This window comes from Meles meles, chromosome 20 (genome assembly GCF_922984935.1).
Source record: "Meles meles chromosome 20, mMelMel3.1 paternal haplotype, whole genome shotgun sequence".
NCBI classification, from domain to species: domain Eukaryota; kingdom Metazoa; phylum Chordata; class Mammalia; order Carnivora; family Mustelidae; genus Meles; species Meles meles.
In genome coordinates, this window is record NC_060085.1 from 46,151,472 (window position 1) to 46,168,636 (window position 17,165).

The 17,165-nt window shown below is 40.6% G+C and overlaps 1 protein-coding gene across 2 annotated transcripts in view; it reads right to left on the reverse strand.

The window, feature by feature from the left end:
• Positions 1–12,604, reverse strand: part of IL5RA (interleukin 5 receptor subunit alpha) — a 37,081-nt gene extending 24,477 nt beyond the window's left edge. For both annotated transcript variants that reach the window (XM_045991482.1, XM_045991481.1), the window contains exons 1-7: positions 12,369–12,604; positions 10,930–11,073; positions 6,521–6,605; positions 4,814–4,959; positions 3,420–3,558; positions 316–469; positions 54–241 (exon numbers count right to left, since the gene is read on the reverse strand). In XM_045991482.1, the coding sequence (XP_045847438.1) occupies positions 54–241; positions 316–469; positions 3,420–3,558; positions 4,814–4,959; positions 6,521–6,593 (700 nt within the window). In that variant the 5' untranslated portion in view covers positions 6,594–6,605; positions 10,930–11,073; positions 12,369–12,604. The remainder of the gene's footprint in view (positions 1–53; positions 242–315; positions 470–3,419; positions 3,559–4,813; positions 4,960–6,520; positions 6,606–10,929; positions 11,074–12,368) is intronic.
• Between the last annotated feature and the right edge of the window lie 4,561 nt (positions 12,605–17,165).

Here is a 17,165-nt window from a genome sequence, read left to right on the forward strand (position 1 = left end):
CCCATCTAATGCTGGGATTTGGTTATCTCAGCTCTGAGTTGAGTCTACCTTACCGATTGCATGCAGAGCAAACAGCTGATCAAAAGGCTTGATTGTGGCACGTTGGCTGGAGCCATTAGCATGCACCGCCAGCAAGTCACTCCCTCTGCTTCTGATAAAAGTCCTAGGAAACCAGCATGCAATGTTTCTCTTCAGTGTGTCTTTCTTGTACTCCCGGCATTCTTCGGTCGAGGAATCATACCTAAATGGCAACACTCATAAGTGGTTAAGACGAGAGGAAAAAATGCATTTGCATAAGTAAAAATAGATACTCACCTATAGTAGAGGAAATATTGGGTATCCTCGGGGGCATCCTTGCCAACCAGCCAGGTACAGTAAAGAGAAACTTGGTATGGCCTTAACGGATTAGAGTTATTTAATGTGGTCATCGTAGTACACGTTAAATTCACAATCGAGGTTTCAGGAGACCCTGGGTAGTCAATAAGAGGGTCAAAAATAAGAATAAAACATTGCCATGACAGCTGTTAAATTTTGTCCTTTCTCTGAAACTGTAGTGATTGGGAACATCTTACCATGAAAAAAAGTAATCGTTACCACAAGTTTTATAGAAACCTACTGGCAAAGGGCCAGCTTACTAGGGGATGAAGCTAGGATTCCCAAGCCTGAGTTTCTGGCATTAAACTTTCTGGCTACTTTGGGCTAAGGAGGTGTGCATGTGGGACATATTTGTATGAAACTTTAAGAGCAGTGCAAGAGGTTGTCATTCAGGGCTTGGGGCCCAGGAACTTTGATAACCTAATGCCGTATTTTTCATTCATTCATTCATTCATTTATTTGACAGAGATCACAAGTAGGCAGAGAGGCAGGCAGAGAGAAGGGGGGAAGCAGGTTCCCTGCTGAGCAGAGAGCCCGATGGGGGGGGGCTCCATCCTAGGACCCTGGGATCATGACCTGAGCCGAAGGCAGAGGCTTAACCCACCGAGCCCCCCAGGAGCCCCTAATGCCACATTTTTCTATAATGAGCTGTGACACCTTGAAGCCCACCCTTCTGGACCTCAGCTTTTCCAGCTGTAAACACAAGAGTTGGCAGTGAAAGGTCTCCAGTGCTGCTTTCCGTCCTAGAAATATGTGATTCATTAGGTCACATCCAAATGGGTCCTGAATAACAGAGATTGCTGCTCCGAGGAAGTGGGTGCTGGCAGCACGGAAAAAATCACAATACTTCCTCCTGCACCTGGGGGGCTCAGTGGGTTAATCTGTCTTTGGCTCAGGTTACGATCCCAGGGTCCTGGGATGGAGCCCCACGTTGATCCCGCTGCTCAGTGGGGAGTCTGCTTCTCCCTCTTCGCCCCTGCTCTTGCTCTCTCGCTGTCTCTGCTGCTATCTCTGTCTGTCTCAAATAAATACCTAAAATATTTAAAAAGCAAAAACAAAACATTCCCTTGGAGCGTCTATGCACACTAGTCTGTTGAAGTCAGCTTTATTGTGCAAAGATATTAAAGAATCATGCAGTTTTTCACCAAACACATTATGTTCACCCAGAATTTGTGAAGATTTGACTGGAAAGCCTTGTTTCCATTTCAAACCACATTGTCACCATGTTAACTAGGGCTCTTCTGAACACATGTGGTGAAACGGGCCTTGTGGTTGCTCACAGAAGGGGAAAAACACTTTGCGCTGAGGGCCAGGGAGGACCTCATCAAAGTGGGAGCCCTTCGATTGAGTCTCAAATGATAGAAGGGGTTTTTTTAGCTTAGTTTAAGTCAATTCTGTGGTCATATTTATCACTGTCAGCCAGTGTAGTTCAAGGCAAAGAAGAAGACAGACTCCTCTTGTCTGCAGAGAAGTTGGACAAAAGGGACACTGGCTACTTTGTGTTATTACCATGCACTGCCGGATAGGTTTTTTCTATATATTCAAATACGACAAAGGTACATAGACTTAACGTGTATGCCTTGTACTCAGTGTGCTGTTCCACACCCAAATATAGTTTGGACTCTCCTGTTATCTCTTTGTCTCCCACCTCTCTTCCAAGGAATTATTTGGTATGAATTCAGTTTGATTCAAGGGAGAGTTAATTTTTCATTCATGTCACCATATGTTGGCATGCTCAGAGAAAAATTAGAATTGCAGACATGTGATTCTGAGGTAGCTACACAGAGGTCTGTATTTGTGACCTTGTGTCTGTCTACCTTAGATTAGTCTCTGAACCTTGAATCAAGGCCATTGTGAATTGGCTGCTCCATGGTTTTGCAGGATGTTCTCATGAGTGAACAGAAAGATGTTCACAGTGTTGCTCTCCATCATCGATACAACTCAGGGGGTGTATAGCCATTGCATTTAGTGAGGTGACAAGATAATGGTTGGATGATTACCTGCGGGCCAGACGGGCCAAGACAGCTATTACTAGGAACACTCACATGACCTGGGACACAGTGATCCTTCTCTCTTTCTCCTGTGTGTGTGTGTGTGTGTGTGTGTGTGTGTGTGTGTGTGTGGTTTTTCCAAGGGTTTAGTCACAGGTATCACTGATTCTACATATCAGAAACCCCAGTTTTCCACAGAGGACTGTATAGACAGTAGCTGCTGTCTATCCTTGTTCTTCATGGTGGGTGGTTCAGTGTTGTGGCCTCTGTGAACCATCAGCAGCTTCCTTCAGTTTGCTGTGACACATCCTGGAGTGCAGCGCAGCACAGACAGGACAGGGGGCATTGCTCCTTCTGGAAGGTGTATTGCTTGCTCTCCCAGCCCAGTAAAGCATGAGACACCGTCCCTGCCGCCCCGCCCCCCCCGCCCCGCCCCAGGCTTATATCCAGAGGTGGCAGTGTATAAAGCTATTTATTTGCGTATGTGCCAAATGAGTAACACAGCCCATGAATGGGTTTTGAGGAGGAAGAGCCTTCTTCGGTGTATAGGTGAAAAATAAAAGGGCTTTATAAAGGAGGTCCAATTTGATTTGGGCTTTGAGGTATGGGAAGGATTCCGAAGTAGGCAGAGGGGAATCCAAGAAAGCAAAGTCTCTGAGGCAAGAAAAAGCTGCTCCAGACGGGGGGTGTGGGGGCAGAGTCAACGTTAGAAATCTGTCTGAGAAAAGCAGAGGCATCGTGTCGGGTATGGTTGGAAAATGTCTTACAGCCCAATTATGAAAGACCTCATTGGCCGTGATTTTGCTGATGACCCTGTGATGTGGGAGCAGGGAAGTGAGGCGTGCGAGCTGTGTCTGCAGGGGTGCACCGGATGGAATGGGGTGGGTTATGACCATAAGTGATCACAGCCTCGGTTGGGATGTTGATGAGGAGGAAGAAGACTTAGCAGGAACTGCTGACTGACTATGGAAAAGAAAAGCCAGTTACTTTTCCAGCTTTGCCTGATCTGCAAAGTCAGGAATACAACATAAGGCAGTTAGGTGCCCCTCTTACCCGGTGGGGCTTTAAGCTCCGCAGAAACCCAGTTGCTTGCGAGGAGGGAGTGGCCATCCCACGGAATGGTCTGCACACTTGCTGAAAAGCCTTGATGAAGAACGGTTACGAGTTTGCTTTCAGTGTTTCTGGTTTCATACTAAAAATAAACCCCACAAGTCATGATACAGAAAAGGGAAAGAGCATTAAAAGAGCTATTTTAATCTGATAGGCATTTTCTTCCACTCTTTAAATGGCACGTAAATAAGAGGCAATGAACTAGTTTGGATAGAAAAAAAATTAAGCACGTGATTTCACAGGTACATATCTGCTTATCCCCAAACTCATCAAGTTAGGTAAATACATACAGCAGCTTTTTATACACCATTCATACCACAACAAAGTTGATTTTTTAAAAATGAGCAAGTAAATAAATGACCCAATTCTAGCATTTGGGTGTTAAAAAAAAAACAAAACAGTACAATGATGTATAACAATTTATCAGTGACAGATGAACACATTCCTATAAAAACAAACAAAATACTATGATTAGGGCTCACATTCACCTCAGCCATCTCTCTAGCCCCAGTCTCTTCCCCAGAGGGTACTTTCTAAGGGAAAATTCTCTAGAATTCCATATTGACTGCAAAAATAGCTAATACTGGGGCATCTGGGTGGCTTAGTTGGTTAAGCATCTGCCTTTGGCTCAGGTCATGATCTCAGGGTCCTGGGATCAAGCCCCATGTCAGACTCAGACTCCCTGCTCAGTAGGGAGCCTGTTCTCCCTCTCCCTCTGCTCCTCCTCTCCTGGTTGTGCTTTTGCTCTCTTGCTCTCTCTCTCAAATAAACAAAATCTTAAAAAAAAAAAAAAAAGCTAATACTAATCGCTTCTTCCTTCATCTCATTTTACTACACATGTCCTAAGTATTGGGTGCTTTAACATAATCCCTTCAGTGGGATACAGCAAAGCCCTGTCTCTGAGATGTGTAGTGACCGGCCCAAGGTTGCCAAGGCAGGAAGTGGCGGACCCTGGATTTGAACTTTGCTTCTCTGGCTAGGCCCCCAGCCGCTTCCCATTTTACTCCACTGCTCTCTTCCCTATCTTTTTCTCTTTGCCTATTTTCAAGTATCAAATCTGTTTTACCTTCACATTCACTACACTTTCTTTTCTTGGTGAAAGAATCGGGGCAAAGTTAAAATGTTTGTGCTGCTGTGGAATGCTAAGCAACACGCATGGCAATAGTTCACTGTCATTTCAAAAGGCACCCTACTCTGCTCAGAGTCTAACAGAAAACCCTTGAGTCCGTATTTTTTTGCGGGGGAGGAGGGTGACTTAAAAGTTCATTTGCCGGGGAAAAAGCAGTCAGTGTTAAAATGGACTCTGAATAAAGACGGCTGTCAGAATAAATACTTACATCTTCTTCTTGGGGAGCATTTATTCTCACGTGATAGCCTAGCTCCACATTCTCTGGCTGTTGATCAGGATTTGGTTCCCAGTGCAAAAGAACTTGGGCTAGACCAATAACGTTGATGGTGAAATTGGTAGGTGGGAGAAGTAAAGCTGTTGGGAAAAGGGCCACGTGACATTCGATTGTATGGCGGTAACACTTTTAAATTTCCCAAGCCCTTCAGCATGTAATATAGGATTTTATGAGTATTAGGATGTATAAGATGGACATAATTTTGGAAAAACAGTTGCTTAAAACTGCTTTTAATTCATTATCTCTCCACCTCTGCCCAGGTATTTCCCTATAGCATATACAGGGTTTTTTTTTTTTTTAAACTGAAATATGAATACTTTAATATATCATTTATTGTAAATATAGTCTTCAAGCTGAGGGCCATTATTTATAAATCGGCTGGAAAAACTTACTGGTGTGGGGCTAGAATTTGTTTTAATGACATGGAAGAAAATAGGATAGAAAATATCAGGGTGTATGACATATAATGACTACGTTTCATAAACCTCTTTTTTCTACTACATGAATGTACTTCAGTATTTGCATTTGCACTGGTTCTTGAAGTAACATTAATTTATTTCTCATTGTGATTCAAAGTCAAAACAATTTGTGAGCAAAACTACTTAGACCTTAATAGAAAACGGGGTTTTTTCTTTGAACCACTATGTTCAAAATAAAAACTTTCCTTTCAATTACAAAATCAATGCCTACTCATTTTAGGAATTTTGGAAAGCACAGGTGAGCAAAAAGAAAAAGAAAGAAAAATTACCTGTAATCCTGCAATGGAGAATAGTGTTAATATGTGATATATTCATTATTTTCTGTCCTTGGCATATGTTGCTACAACTTTTTAAATTGCTTCCTAAAACTAGGACAATATTGTACACACTATTAGGAAACTGAATTTTATTCACTTACTACTTGGTTTGGATATTTCCATTGACCTTTAATTTTGAATAGCCTTGTACAACTCTGCATCCATACCTGCCACATATAGGGCTTATAGGGCTTTGTCTATAAAACACTGTCCATTATTGTAGCCACTGGCCATATATGGTTATTTAAATGTGAGTTAAACCAAATGTTCCTTACCTTAGTTGCACGAGCCATATTTCAAGCACTCTGTAGTTGCTTACATATAGTGTCTTCTCTATTACAGAATGAGGGTATAGAACAGTGTCCTTATCATAGAAAGTTCTCTTAGACAACACTACATACAGACCGTGTGATAATTTTCTTTTTTTAGACTTTGTCCTTATACCAAATCCATAGATTAACAAGTTTCTGAACCAAAACATAGTGGGAGTTTTTTTATTCTTTGGTTGTGAGAACTCGTAACCAACCCCTTGCGTGGGAAGCCATTCCACACATGGGCCCCAGCTCCATTCCACAGAGCCCATGCGCCCACACTCCGGGTATGAGTCCCCATTGTCATCAAATGTGCATTCCAGCCAGCTTTGTTTTCTTCAAGTACTAGTGTGTTTAAAGAGTTTGGATTCTGATAAGAATAAATATTCTACTTTTAACAATCTATACCTAGTTTTCAAATTGAGGGATTTTTTAAGAGAAAAAAATAAGGCTATCACTTTTTGTTATATATATATATATATATATATTTTTTTTTTTAAAGAAACACTGCTGAGTTTAATAGGTGGTACCTACATTTTTTATCAGGAAGTGAGTCTGCTCTCAGTATCACCATAGCCCACAACAGAATCAGTAATGCAGATGCCATGATAATCCCATCCTACGGAAAATAGAAGGATGAAGATCCAAATCACCACCAGATGCCATTTTTAAGAGAAACTGGAAGCTACCTTTTACTGTAAAATGTAGAACTTTTCCCATTTAACATTATGAACTATCTGTTATGTGCTAAAAATACAAGTATGAACAAATCTTGGGTTCTGTCTTTAAAATGTGGATCCATAGTCTGAAGGGCAGGATGAAATGTAAATGAATAATTTAAACAGTTAAACACTGTTGCAATAAAGGTGTGAATGGGACACAGTAAGAACCAAGAGATTTTTGAATTGACTCCAGAAGGATTAACTAGAGTTCTTTTTATTTTTTCCCCCTAAAGATTTATTTATGTGTTTTAGGGGGGAAAAGAGAGAACAGGGGAGGGGGTAGAGAAAAAGGGAGAGAGACTTTCATGCGGACTTGGGCTAAGCACAGGGTCCAACAACGCAAGGCTCAATCTTATGACCCCGAGATCACAACCTGACCAATCACTCAACTGACTGAGCCACCCAGGCATCCCTTAACTAGAGCTCTTGACACACAAAGGGGAAAGGCAGTCCTTGTGGAATCCACAGCAAGGACAAAGCCAGAAGAACAGAAATTAAGTGGGTGAGTTCAGGTACTGAGCAGGAGACCAGAGCAGATCTTTGAACAGTAAAAATTCTGGGAACTGTTAATCAGATAGCAAAGACCAATTTTAATTAAAAAGTATTTAAATACGGGCCAACATGACAAGAAACTTTAAAACAATTTTAATGTGAGAAAGAGACACTTGGTGTCACAAAACTTGGAATAAATTTATGACACTTTGAGCTTTGGAGAAGTTAAATATTTTGATGAATCCAAATAGGGGCAGGCCATAAAAGGAATTAAAAACACAGTTAAAGGCCTAAAGAAAATAAACACCATCTTGCTACCTACTTGAAACAACTGGACAATGAAACAGACTCCAGAGTTGTAACATTGTGATAAATCAACATAGCAGCCTGGAAAGTGTGGGTGTTAATGTATGCAGCTTGTTGGACACGATGTCCAAGAAGGGAGTGGATGCCTTGTTGGGAATTATCAATTAGAAATCTTGAGGGTTTCCTCTGGAGATACTGAAAGGCATTTTTCAGATGGACTGGATTTTAAGGAACAAAGAATTTTAACAGCTTCCCAGTGTTGTGTGCTACCCTGGGTTTTACAAAGCAGTTCTTCCCTTCATTTCTCATGCCCCTCTTCTATGCCGTGGGTGGCCCACATGGTTATTAGCCAATTGACAATGAAGAAAAAGAGTCTGAAAACTTAAATAATTTTCCAAAGATCAAATATCTAGTAGATAATGGAATTTAGATGTAATCTTGGATCTTCCAACAGCAAAGCCTATGCCTTGTACCAATTTAAGTGACTTTAAGTATTCAGTTTAAAAATGTATTTTAGGGGCACCTGGGTGGCTCAGTGGGTTAAGCCCCTGCCTTCGACTCAGGTCATGATCTCAGGGTCCTGGGATCGAGTCCCATATTGGGCTCTCTGCTCAGCAGGGAGCCTGCTTCCCCCCTTCTCTCTCTCTGCCTGCCTCTCTGCCTACTTGTGATCTCTCTCTGTCAAATAAATAAATAAAATCTTTAAAAAAAATGTATTTTAAAAAGGGCACCTAGCTGGCTCAGTTGGAAAAGCATGTGACTCTTGGCCTCAGGGTCTTAAGTTTGAGTCCCACATTGGGTACAATGATTACATAAAAATACAATGTTTTTTAGAAAGTTTATTTAAAAGGACTGGTATTTGCAAATATAATGGTGGCAGAACCACGGAAGATGACTTTTGGCTAAATGGAGAAAAAAGAAATTCTTTTTTTGTTAAATAAATGTTTTATTTATTTCTTTGACAGACAGAGACATAGCGAGAGAGGGAACACAAGCAGGGGGAGTGGGAGAGGGAGAAGCAGGCTTCCCGCCCAGCAGGGAGCCCAATGTGGGGCTCCATCCCAGGACCCCAGGATCATGACATGAGCCAAAGTGAGACGCTTAAGGACTGAACCACCCAGGCACCCAAATAAAGAAATTTTTAATTATTATTTTTGAGCTTACTATTTAATCAACTTATTACTTTACTTACTGCTATCACTCTTAACTTTGTAATGAAATTAGTAAAACATCACAATATAGAACAAACATAGCAGAGTGTCATACAAATCATTCGATTTCTTTTTCAAGTAGAGAACTGCTAATCAGAATTGTGTGACTTTTGATAAAAATAATGTTCTCTTACTCCGATCTCACACTGTGTAGAAACAGGACTTTAAAAATGACAAGAACAATAAAAGGTATTTTAATACTTTAAAATTTTTCAACAAGTAAGAATTTTAAGGAGTTACAGGGAAGCATTAGTAATTTGCTGAGAAGCAAAGATACAAAAATAAAACTAAAAAAAAAAAACCTTTAACAAATAATAATAAAGATCATTTCCTCTGCAAGGTAAGGTCACATCTTTGAAACGTCAGCATTTCCTGAAATGTTATATATGCACTAACTTTGCACTAATTGTCATTAAGACGAATTCTAGGTCAGAAAAAAAAAAATGCAAGATTGATATTCCCTAGCGACCTGTACTGACTGGCAAAGTAAATAGTACGTTATGACCAAACATGTATTTGTTCTTTGCAGTTAAGTAATTGAAAGATAAAACTGTTGAGTGTCTAAGTGGGGAGATAATTGAATATTTTACATAACCAAGCACCTTCCCCTAGAATTCATTACATATTCCAACATCGTAGCTGCTGAAAATGGAAGTCCGTTTTGTATTCAATCACTCAAAATTTTTCCGATGATGATGATTATTTTTGGGGGGCTATTAAACAGCCATACCCTTTTTTTCTCATCTCATTGCAATATTTTCCATTCAAAAAGGTGACACAACAAAATTAGGTGGCCTACAGACAACACAAGACACTCAAATAGAAGTCAAAATATTAGAGAGAATGGCAACTTTTTTGTGAGCCAGCTAAATTTCCCCCAAGACTGGGTATTACTGGAGCTTTGGCAGTTGACCCGGGTTTTCCGTAATCCTGTTCATTCTCTGTTCTGTTCCCTGAAAGCTCCTCCAGCCTTTGTCTGTGATCCCTTATTATTTCTGGTCTCAGGCATAGCAATTACCACTGCTGGAAAAAAAAAACCCAAATCTCTCCAGGCCGTGTCTTTAATCCAAAGGTATATTGTTAAATAGATGTCAGCTGGGCAACTTTCACTGTGGAAATGTAGAGCTACCTCTCTAGCTTAAAAAATATATATATCAAAATGACAATATGGTCAACTACTTATGGCTACCAATTCAAATCCACCAGAAAGCTATCAAGTTGTTAAAATAACATTCAAATTAAGCAGAATGAAGCAAACTTGGACTTAATTACAATCATCACAAGTACAAACTCGGTCTTCTTAGAGATATCATAGGTTACTTGTTCATGCGACATTTCACTGAGTCTACCTAAAATTCCTCGAGTGCCTTCTAAGAATCTGCCTTCTGATAAGTGTTCTTTTGGAAATTTGGGAGAAAACAGGAGCACAACCTCTTGCACTACAGATGTTTGTAGATAGTTGGGTAAAGTTTTGGCAATTGGCAATGGATTTCCCCAGTGTTCCTAAGAATTGGTCGAATTCTACCGAAGTTCAGACTTAAGAATATTTTCCCCTCTTTTTTTCTTCTCAACTTATTCTTTTTTTTGCCTGGGGCGTTTGTTTTATAACCAAAGTTGTATATGCAACCCTGTTTTAGAGCATTTTTGAGTCATTTGTGGTGACATCTAATTCCAGACTCAACCTCAGTGCACAGAAATTGAAAAGCAACGGAGAGGATTCATGCTCTGTTAGGCTCTTAAAAGTAAAGAGTTTACTTTTTTACTTCCTCTTTTTTTCCCTGTACAGTGTAATCAGCAATAAAACTCATCTCTTGAGCGATGAAAAATAAATAAATAACCCAAGGTACAAAATGCAAAGGACACATTTAACATTTAGGTATATGGCATTACCCCCCAAGTGAAAACTTGTGCAGGCTTCCTAAAAATACAAATGAGTGATAAGGACTGCATATAATGCATGCAGTTTTTTTCTTATTCCTGGATTTTGGTAAATTTTTTGAAATAGTCATAAAATATAAGTCATGGGTTCAAATTGTTGCCCTATACATTCATAAACAATCTTTAAGCCAAGGTAGGAATGGTGCTCCATTGGGAAAAGGAGGGAAGAAGGACTTTGCTGCTAATCTCCCAACAGTGGTTAAATATCTCCCAGCTAATCCCATGTGGTATGATTTGCCATTCTGCATCCGTGCTCCCCCACTCCTGGCCATACCTGCCTCTGGTGATCCTCTTGTTTCCAACAACCATGCTCAATAGCAGGGGGCGAGGACTAGATCCATCCTGTCCGTGCGTCTGGCTGCAGCCCCCGCCCCTAGCACAGCATCAGGCACAGGGCAGATGCTTAGAGTGCCTGGTCCTGTAAAGAATAGAGGCAAATTAATACTCTACCAAGTCAGTAGGCTAAACCTAGCCTGGGGAAAAGTAGATCAGAGCACAGGAGGCTGGGAGCATGTCTGGTCCATTTCAGGGGCGGGGTGGGATGTGTATGTGTGTGTGTGTGTGTGTGTGTGTGTGTGAGAGAGAGAGAGAGAGAGAAAGAGAGAGAGAGAGATACATTTGGTACCTTGCCTAAAAATTTCCCCCAGTAGCATTTCATGTAATGAAAACAAATGAGGTGATTTGATTTCCAAATCTTTCTTTCATTTTGAAAGGCAAACTTGTAACAAATAGCTACACACCTTAATATATTTTTCAGTAACTACAAAAGAGAACACAACCTTTCATGCAAAATAAAAATTGTACCAGGTAATGAAATTTTTGGCATGATAATCCGTTAAATTGAGTATCAAATACATTAATCAGTATGGCTATAAAAGCGGTCACTTTTCACGTGTTCATGAATGTTAGGCTCTTGGGGTATTGAAGGATTTTTATTTTCCTTTTTTAAAAAATTTTCATTCAATCTATTTCTCCTGTATAAATAAAAATTTAAAAAAATTATGTTGCTTTGGGTAAATAATTAACAAAACCAAGTGAGATATTTTAGCTATTTTTGTTTTAGATACTTCAAATTATTGTACATCTTGTATCAAGTCAAACGATCTTAAAAAAAAAAATCCCCGAATCCCCAGGAGAGACAAAAAGCAGAATGACTTCAGTTAGATACAATGCAATCATCTCCTTTTTGCTGTTGTTCCTTAATGTGTAGCTTTCTTAATTAACTCTGAAATGCCCTCACCAAGATATTTCATTAACTGCAATACCCTGTTTTCTAACCTCGGGTATTTTCTGAGAAATCTTGGCAGAATCTATATTTTCCTTTTAATCCCTAAAGTATCTGCTGCAATGGAAAACCAGTCTCCCATAGAAGGGTCAACAAAAACCGTAGGTGTCTTGTTAATATGACTCACCTGGCCATGGACTTGCTCTCCTCAGTTACTTAGCTGAGTTATAAGGACACAAGAATAGAGTGCCAGACCCAGAATCGATATGAGCTGCCTGATAGACGTTTTATAGCACCATTATTAGTTCTGCCCCTGCTAATAATAGTTACAAGGGCTTTTGTTTCCCCTTTTTCTTTAAAAATTCACCATATTTTTAGAAATCATTATTTCTCCCTTTTCCTATCCTCCTTCCCCCCTTCCCCACGTACTGAAATTCTTAGGAGGTGGGGCACAGGGCGATCTTAGGGAAAAAAAGGCATTTGCTCACTTTGCGATGAATCAGCCTTGGATCCCCACTCCGTGAGAAGTGTGCTGGCCATGCCATCAAGAGCAGCTGCAAGGGCATTGAAAACGAATCTTCTTATCTCTGGTGTACTTTTTGACTTAGAGGCGGTTCTTCTTCACTGTTTCATCATCACAGCTGTAATGGTTGCACACTCCCCGGCCGTTTGCTTTGCCATGGGGGTAAAACAGAGCTTCTCTGAGCACATTTCCAGGAGCCTTTGTAAGAGCAGTTATGGACCGAGCCTCAAGAGCAACCCCCGGAGGAATGAAATGAAAGGATCTCTCTGGTCCGGATAGCCACTATCTGATAACGGTCTCGGCTGCATTTTCATTCTCTTTCAAGAGGTTTGGCTCTCTGATCAGGGCTGAAAGTAACATTTACTCATGGGTGACAAGGTCAAGTGTTCTGTGGGTAGTCTCGAGTACCGCGTGTCTGTGTTCTTCATAGGCTTCATTCAGCCAAGGTATGCATTGTGCCTCTGTCACCCACACAGCACTGGGCACACGGGAGGACCAGCAGAATAGGCCTGTCCGTGTGCGGCGCGATAGCAGCACTTCTCAGGCCTACGAGAATGTTTTAGGCTTTCTCTTCTTCACGAGCAGGCCCTGCACTGCAATATTTGTGTGTGCCAGGGGCGGGGGGAGTTTCTGCGTGTGATAAACTGCTGGCTAGCTCGGCTAGGGGCTCAGTGTAGCCAGCTCATTCTATACAGATTGTGACAGACAGTGGCGGTTGGGTCAGCGCCACAGCCCAGGACCTTGTTCCTCCTGTCAACTCCCAGGTTCCAGCAGAATGCCTCCGCTGTCCTCGGGATGCTCTACTTGAAGTAAACTGAGTTGCGTTTTTCCTTTTCTTTGTTTCATTTCTGTCTAGGAATTTTGAGGTGACTGACTAACAAAGCTAATTTAAAAAAAATGGGGCCTAGGGTGTGGATGGAAAAGAATAGCACTTATTAGGACACCTGGGGTGGCTCAGTTGGTTAAGTGTCTGCCTTCTGCTCAGGTCATGATCCCTTGGTCCTAGGATGGAGCCTCTTGTAAGCCGTGAGCTCAGCAGGGAGTCTGCTTCTCTCTCTCCCTCTGTGTGCATTCTTTCTTTCTCTTTCTCTCTCTCAAATAAATAAATAAATCTTAAAAAAGGAGGGGGTGCCTGGGTGGCTCAGGGGGTTAAAGCCTCTGCCTTTGGCTCAGGTCATGACCTCAGGGTCCTGGGATCGAGCCCCGCATTGGGCATTGGGCTCTCTGCTCAGCAGGGAGCCTGCTTCCTCCTCTCTCTCTCTGCCTGCTTGTCTGCCTACTTGTGATCTCCATCTGTCAAATAAATGAATAAAATCTTCAAAAAAAAAAAAAAAAGAATAGCACTTACTGTATCTGAGCCAGGTACCAGTTATTGCCTTTGTAAGGGGACCCCTGCTCTTAGCCCAAGGAGTTGAGTGACAATGGCCAATGAGAAGCCAATGCAGGAGGAAGAGGGAGCAAGGATGGGGAGGCAAAGAAGCAGTTGCCAGGTGAGATCAGTTCTACTTGCAAGACGAGGAACCACCCACACCCTGAATGAGACTTCCAGGAGGCTCAGTGTAGATAATGTGTAAGGACAGTGAGTGGGGTTCTTAAGGTACCTGTTGTAGCAGTTGCCAGAATGAAACTTGTCAATCATTATTGGATGACCTGAAAAAATGCGATTTTTCCCTGGAGAAAAGGGAAGTGACAGAGAGACATCCATTTATTTGCTAAGAAGCACCCAGAAGAGTTGAAATAGAGCATCAGCCTCTGACCTATATTCTAGGACATCCCGCACATCTAATGTCAGCTGTAGTGTACTTGTCACTATGGAAGCCCTAAAATAGGTATTAATTGTTGCGAGGGCCAGAATTTCTGGCCTGAGAGTCTGCTTTCATGTTCTATTTCTTATATTCAGTTACTGGAGAAGTAGTTACTGAATGCATCTGTGCACAGCACCAGGCACTGTTAAGGACATAGAAATAGATTTGGCTATTAGCCTGGATACCATCTTCTTGGATATCTGATCTTCTATTAACTACATCAATAATAACTTTAAAAATGCACTCACATTTTGTCTCCATGTCCTATTTCCACCGTAGCCTGAAGAAAAATGAGTGCTTTGTGTAGTTTACTTGGCAACAGTTTTCTTCTTTAGAATAAACTGTAAATGTCGACAGATAGTATGGTGGAACATGCTGGAGGAATCCCCCAAATTTTTGTTTTTGCTTTTTTTTTTTTTAAAGTAAAGTCAAATTTGCCTGTATTCTTTTAGAAGAAAAGGAATCACAGTTCATCCAAATAGCATAGATGAAAATACGAATAGAAGAACAGGAAGGAACGCAGGATTCAGCGGTCCCACCTTGGACTCTAGTTGTAGAAGTTTACTGCAGGTGTCTATAAATAGGAATCTGTTCCATGGAAATGTGAAATGGAAACCAAGATTTATATGAGAGAAAAAGAGTGAAATTCATTATACCTTTACTTGTCATAGGAAAAATAATATGGGGGCAGTTGGAGAAAGATAACTTTTAAAGGTTGAAATATGTAGATAATAGTGTTTATCAAGAACTTTTAATAATACAGAGTATTATGGAAAGATGTTAAGTAAAAACAACAGACCAAGTATACATATCAACAGACCAAGTATACATATTTACATATGTAAAAAAATTATCTATGGATATATACATATATAGATAGATTTTTTTATAATCTCGTTTTTAATCAAAAGACCAGACTGATCGGAGTGGTTATCTCTAAGTGGTAGGTTATTAGTTAGCTATTGCTGCAAACAACCACCTGCAAACACCACAGTGGTAAACATTGATAAGCATGTATTTCTTGCCTAAGTGTCTGAGTTTTGACTAGACTCTGGCTAAATTTGGCTGGGTTCCAGATCAGATTGGGGTCATGTGTATTGTACGCATCTGTCATTCTCTCGGAACCAACGGCTACCCAAGGTGAATTCTTTCTATGGTGATAGCAAGTGTGCAAGAGAGCAGGACTGACTGTGCAAGCCTATTTTAAGTATCTCCTTATGTCACATTCATTGACATCCCAAGAGCCAGGACAGATGACATGGCCTCAGCCAGAATCAAGGGAACCCAGCCCACAGTGTACTCCCCCACCATGATAAGGCCATGAGAAGGGTGTGAATGTGTAGAACTGCTAGAGGGCAGTGAAGAATTGGAACCAATGGCTCGTCTACTGCAGTGGGATTAACATATCCCTCAATTTTCTTCTTATGTTCCTATATGTATAAATATTTTATGCTGTATAAATGCAGGAAAAAATAAAGTACTAGAGACATACAAACTAATAGAATAGAACTGAGAGTTGAGAAATGAGCTCTCACTTTTATGATTGGATTCTTGAAAAGGATGCCAAGGCAATTCAATGAAGAAAGGAACAGTCTTTTTAGCAAATGGCATGTAAATATGTGAAAGAATGGTGTTCAACTCATAGCTCATACCACGTACAAAAATTAACTTCAAAGAAATCAAATACTTAAAAGTGAGAACTAAAATTCTAAAACTCATAGAAGAAAACATAGGCATGAATCTTAGTAACCTCACATTAGACAGTGGTTCCTTGAACATGATCCAAAAGCAATGGAAGAAAAGGTAGGTCTGTCAGACTTCAGTAGAATTAAAAGCTTTTGTGCTGCAAAGGACACCAGAAAGAAAGTGGGAGATAATCCATTGAATGGAAGAAAATATTTACAAATTATATGTCTGGTAAGGGACTTGTAACCAGGAAAAAAAATGAGAAAATCTTACAACTCACCAATGAAAAGACAAATACGCCAATGAAAAATGGACAAAAATATTTGAATGGACATGTCTCCAAAGTAGATGCCCCATTAGGCAGCAGGTACATAAAAAGCTGCTCAACATCATCCACTGGAAAAATGCAGATCAAAACCATGAGGACATACCTCTTCACATCCACTAGGTTGATTAAAATTAAAAAGACAGCTAATAGTGTTGCTGAAGATGTGGAGAAATTAGAACCTTCATAGGTTCTGGGTGAAACCTGTTGGTTACCACTGTTGGTGGGAATGTGAAATGGTACAGATGCTTTGGAAAACAGTCTGGCAGTTTCTCAGAAAGTTAAACATAGAATTACTATATGAATCAGCAGTTGCATTCCTAGGCAAATACCCATAAGAATTGAAGATCTATATCTGCACAAAAGTTTGTATGTGAATGTTCATAGCAGTATTATTCATAATAGCCAAAAAGTGGAAATAACACAATGTTTGTCAATCAATGACAAAAAAAAAAAAATACGGGGTATATCCATATGCAATGGACAGGGGGCCTGAGTGGCTCAATCAGTTAAGCATCTGACTCCTGGTTTCAGCTCAGGTCATGATCTCAGGGGAGTCTGCTTGAAGAATCTCTCTTTTCCTATCCTGCCAGCTCCCACCCCTGCTCACTTGCTCTCTCTCTCTCTCTCTCTAAAAAGATAAAAATCAAAATAAAACAAGTAGATCCTTGAAAATCTGAAGTTAAGTGAAAGAAGCCAGTTCACAAAAGACCGCATATTTTATGATTCTGCTTGTATGAAATATCTAGAATAGACAAATTCATAGAGATAGAAGGTATATTAGTGATTGCTCAGTATGGGTGGGGAAGTGTGGGCAAAATGAGAAGTGACTTCCAATGGTGGTGAGGTTTCTTAGAGGGTAAAGAAAATGTCCCTAATGGTGGTTGATGATTGCCAACTTGGAGAGTAGGCTAAAAATCATTGAGTTATATACTTCATAGAGGTG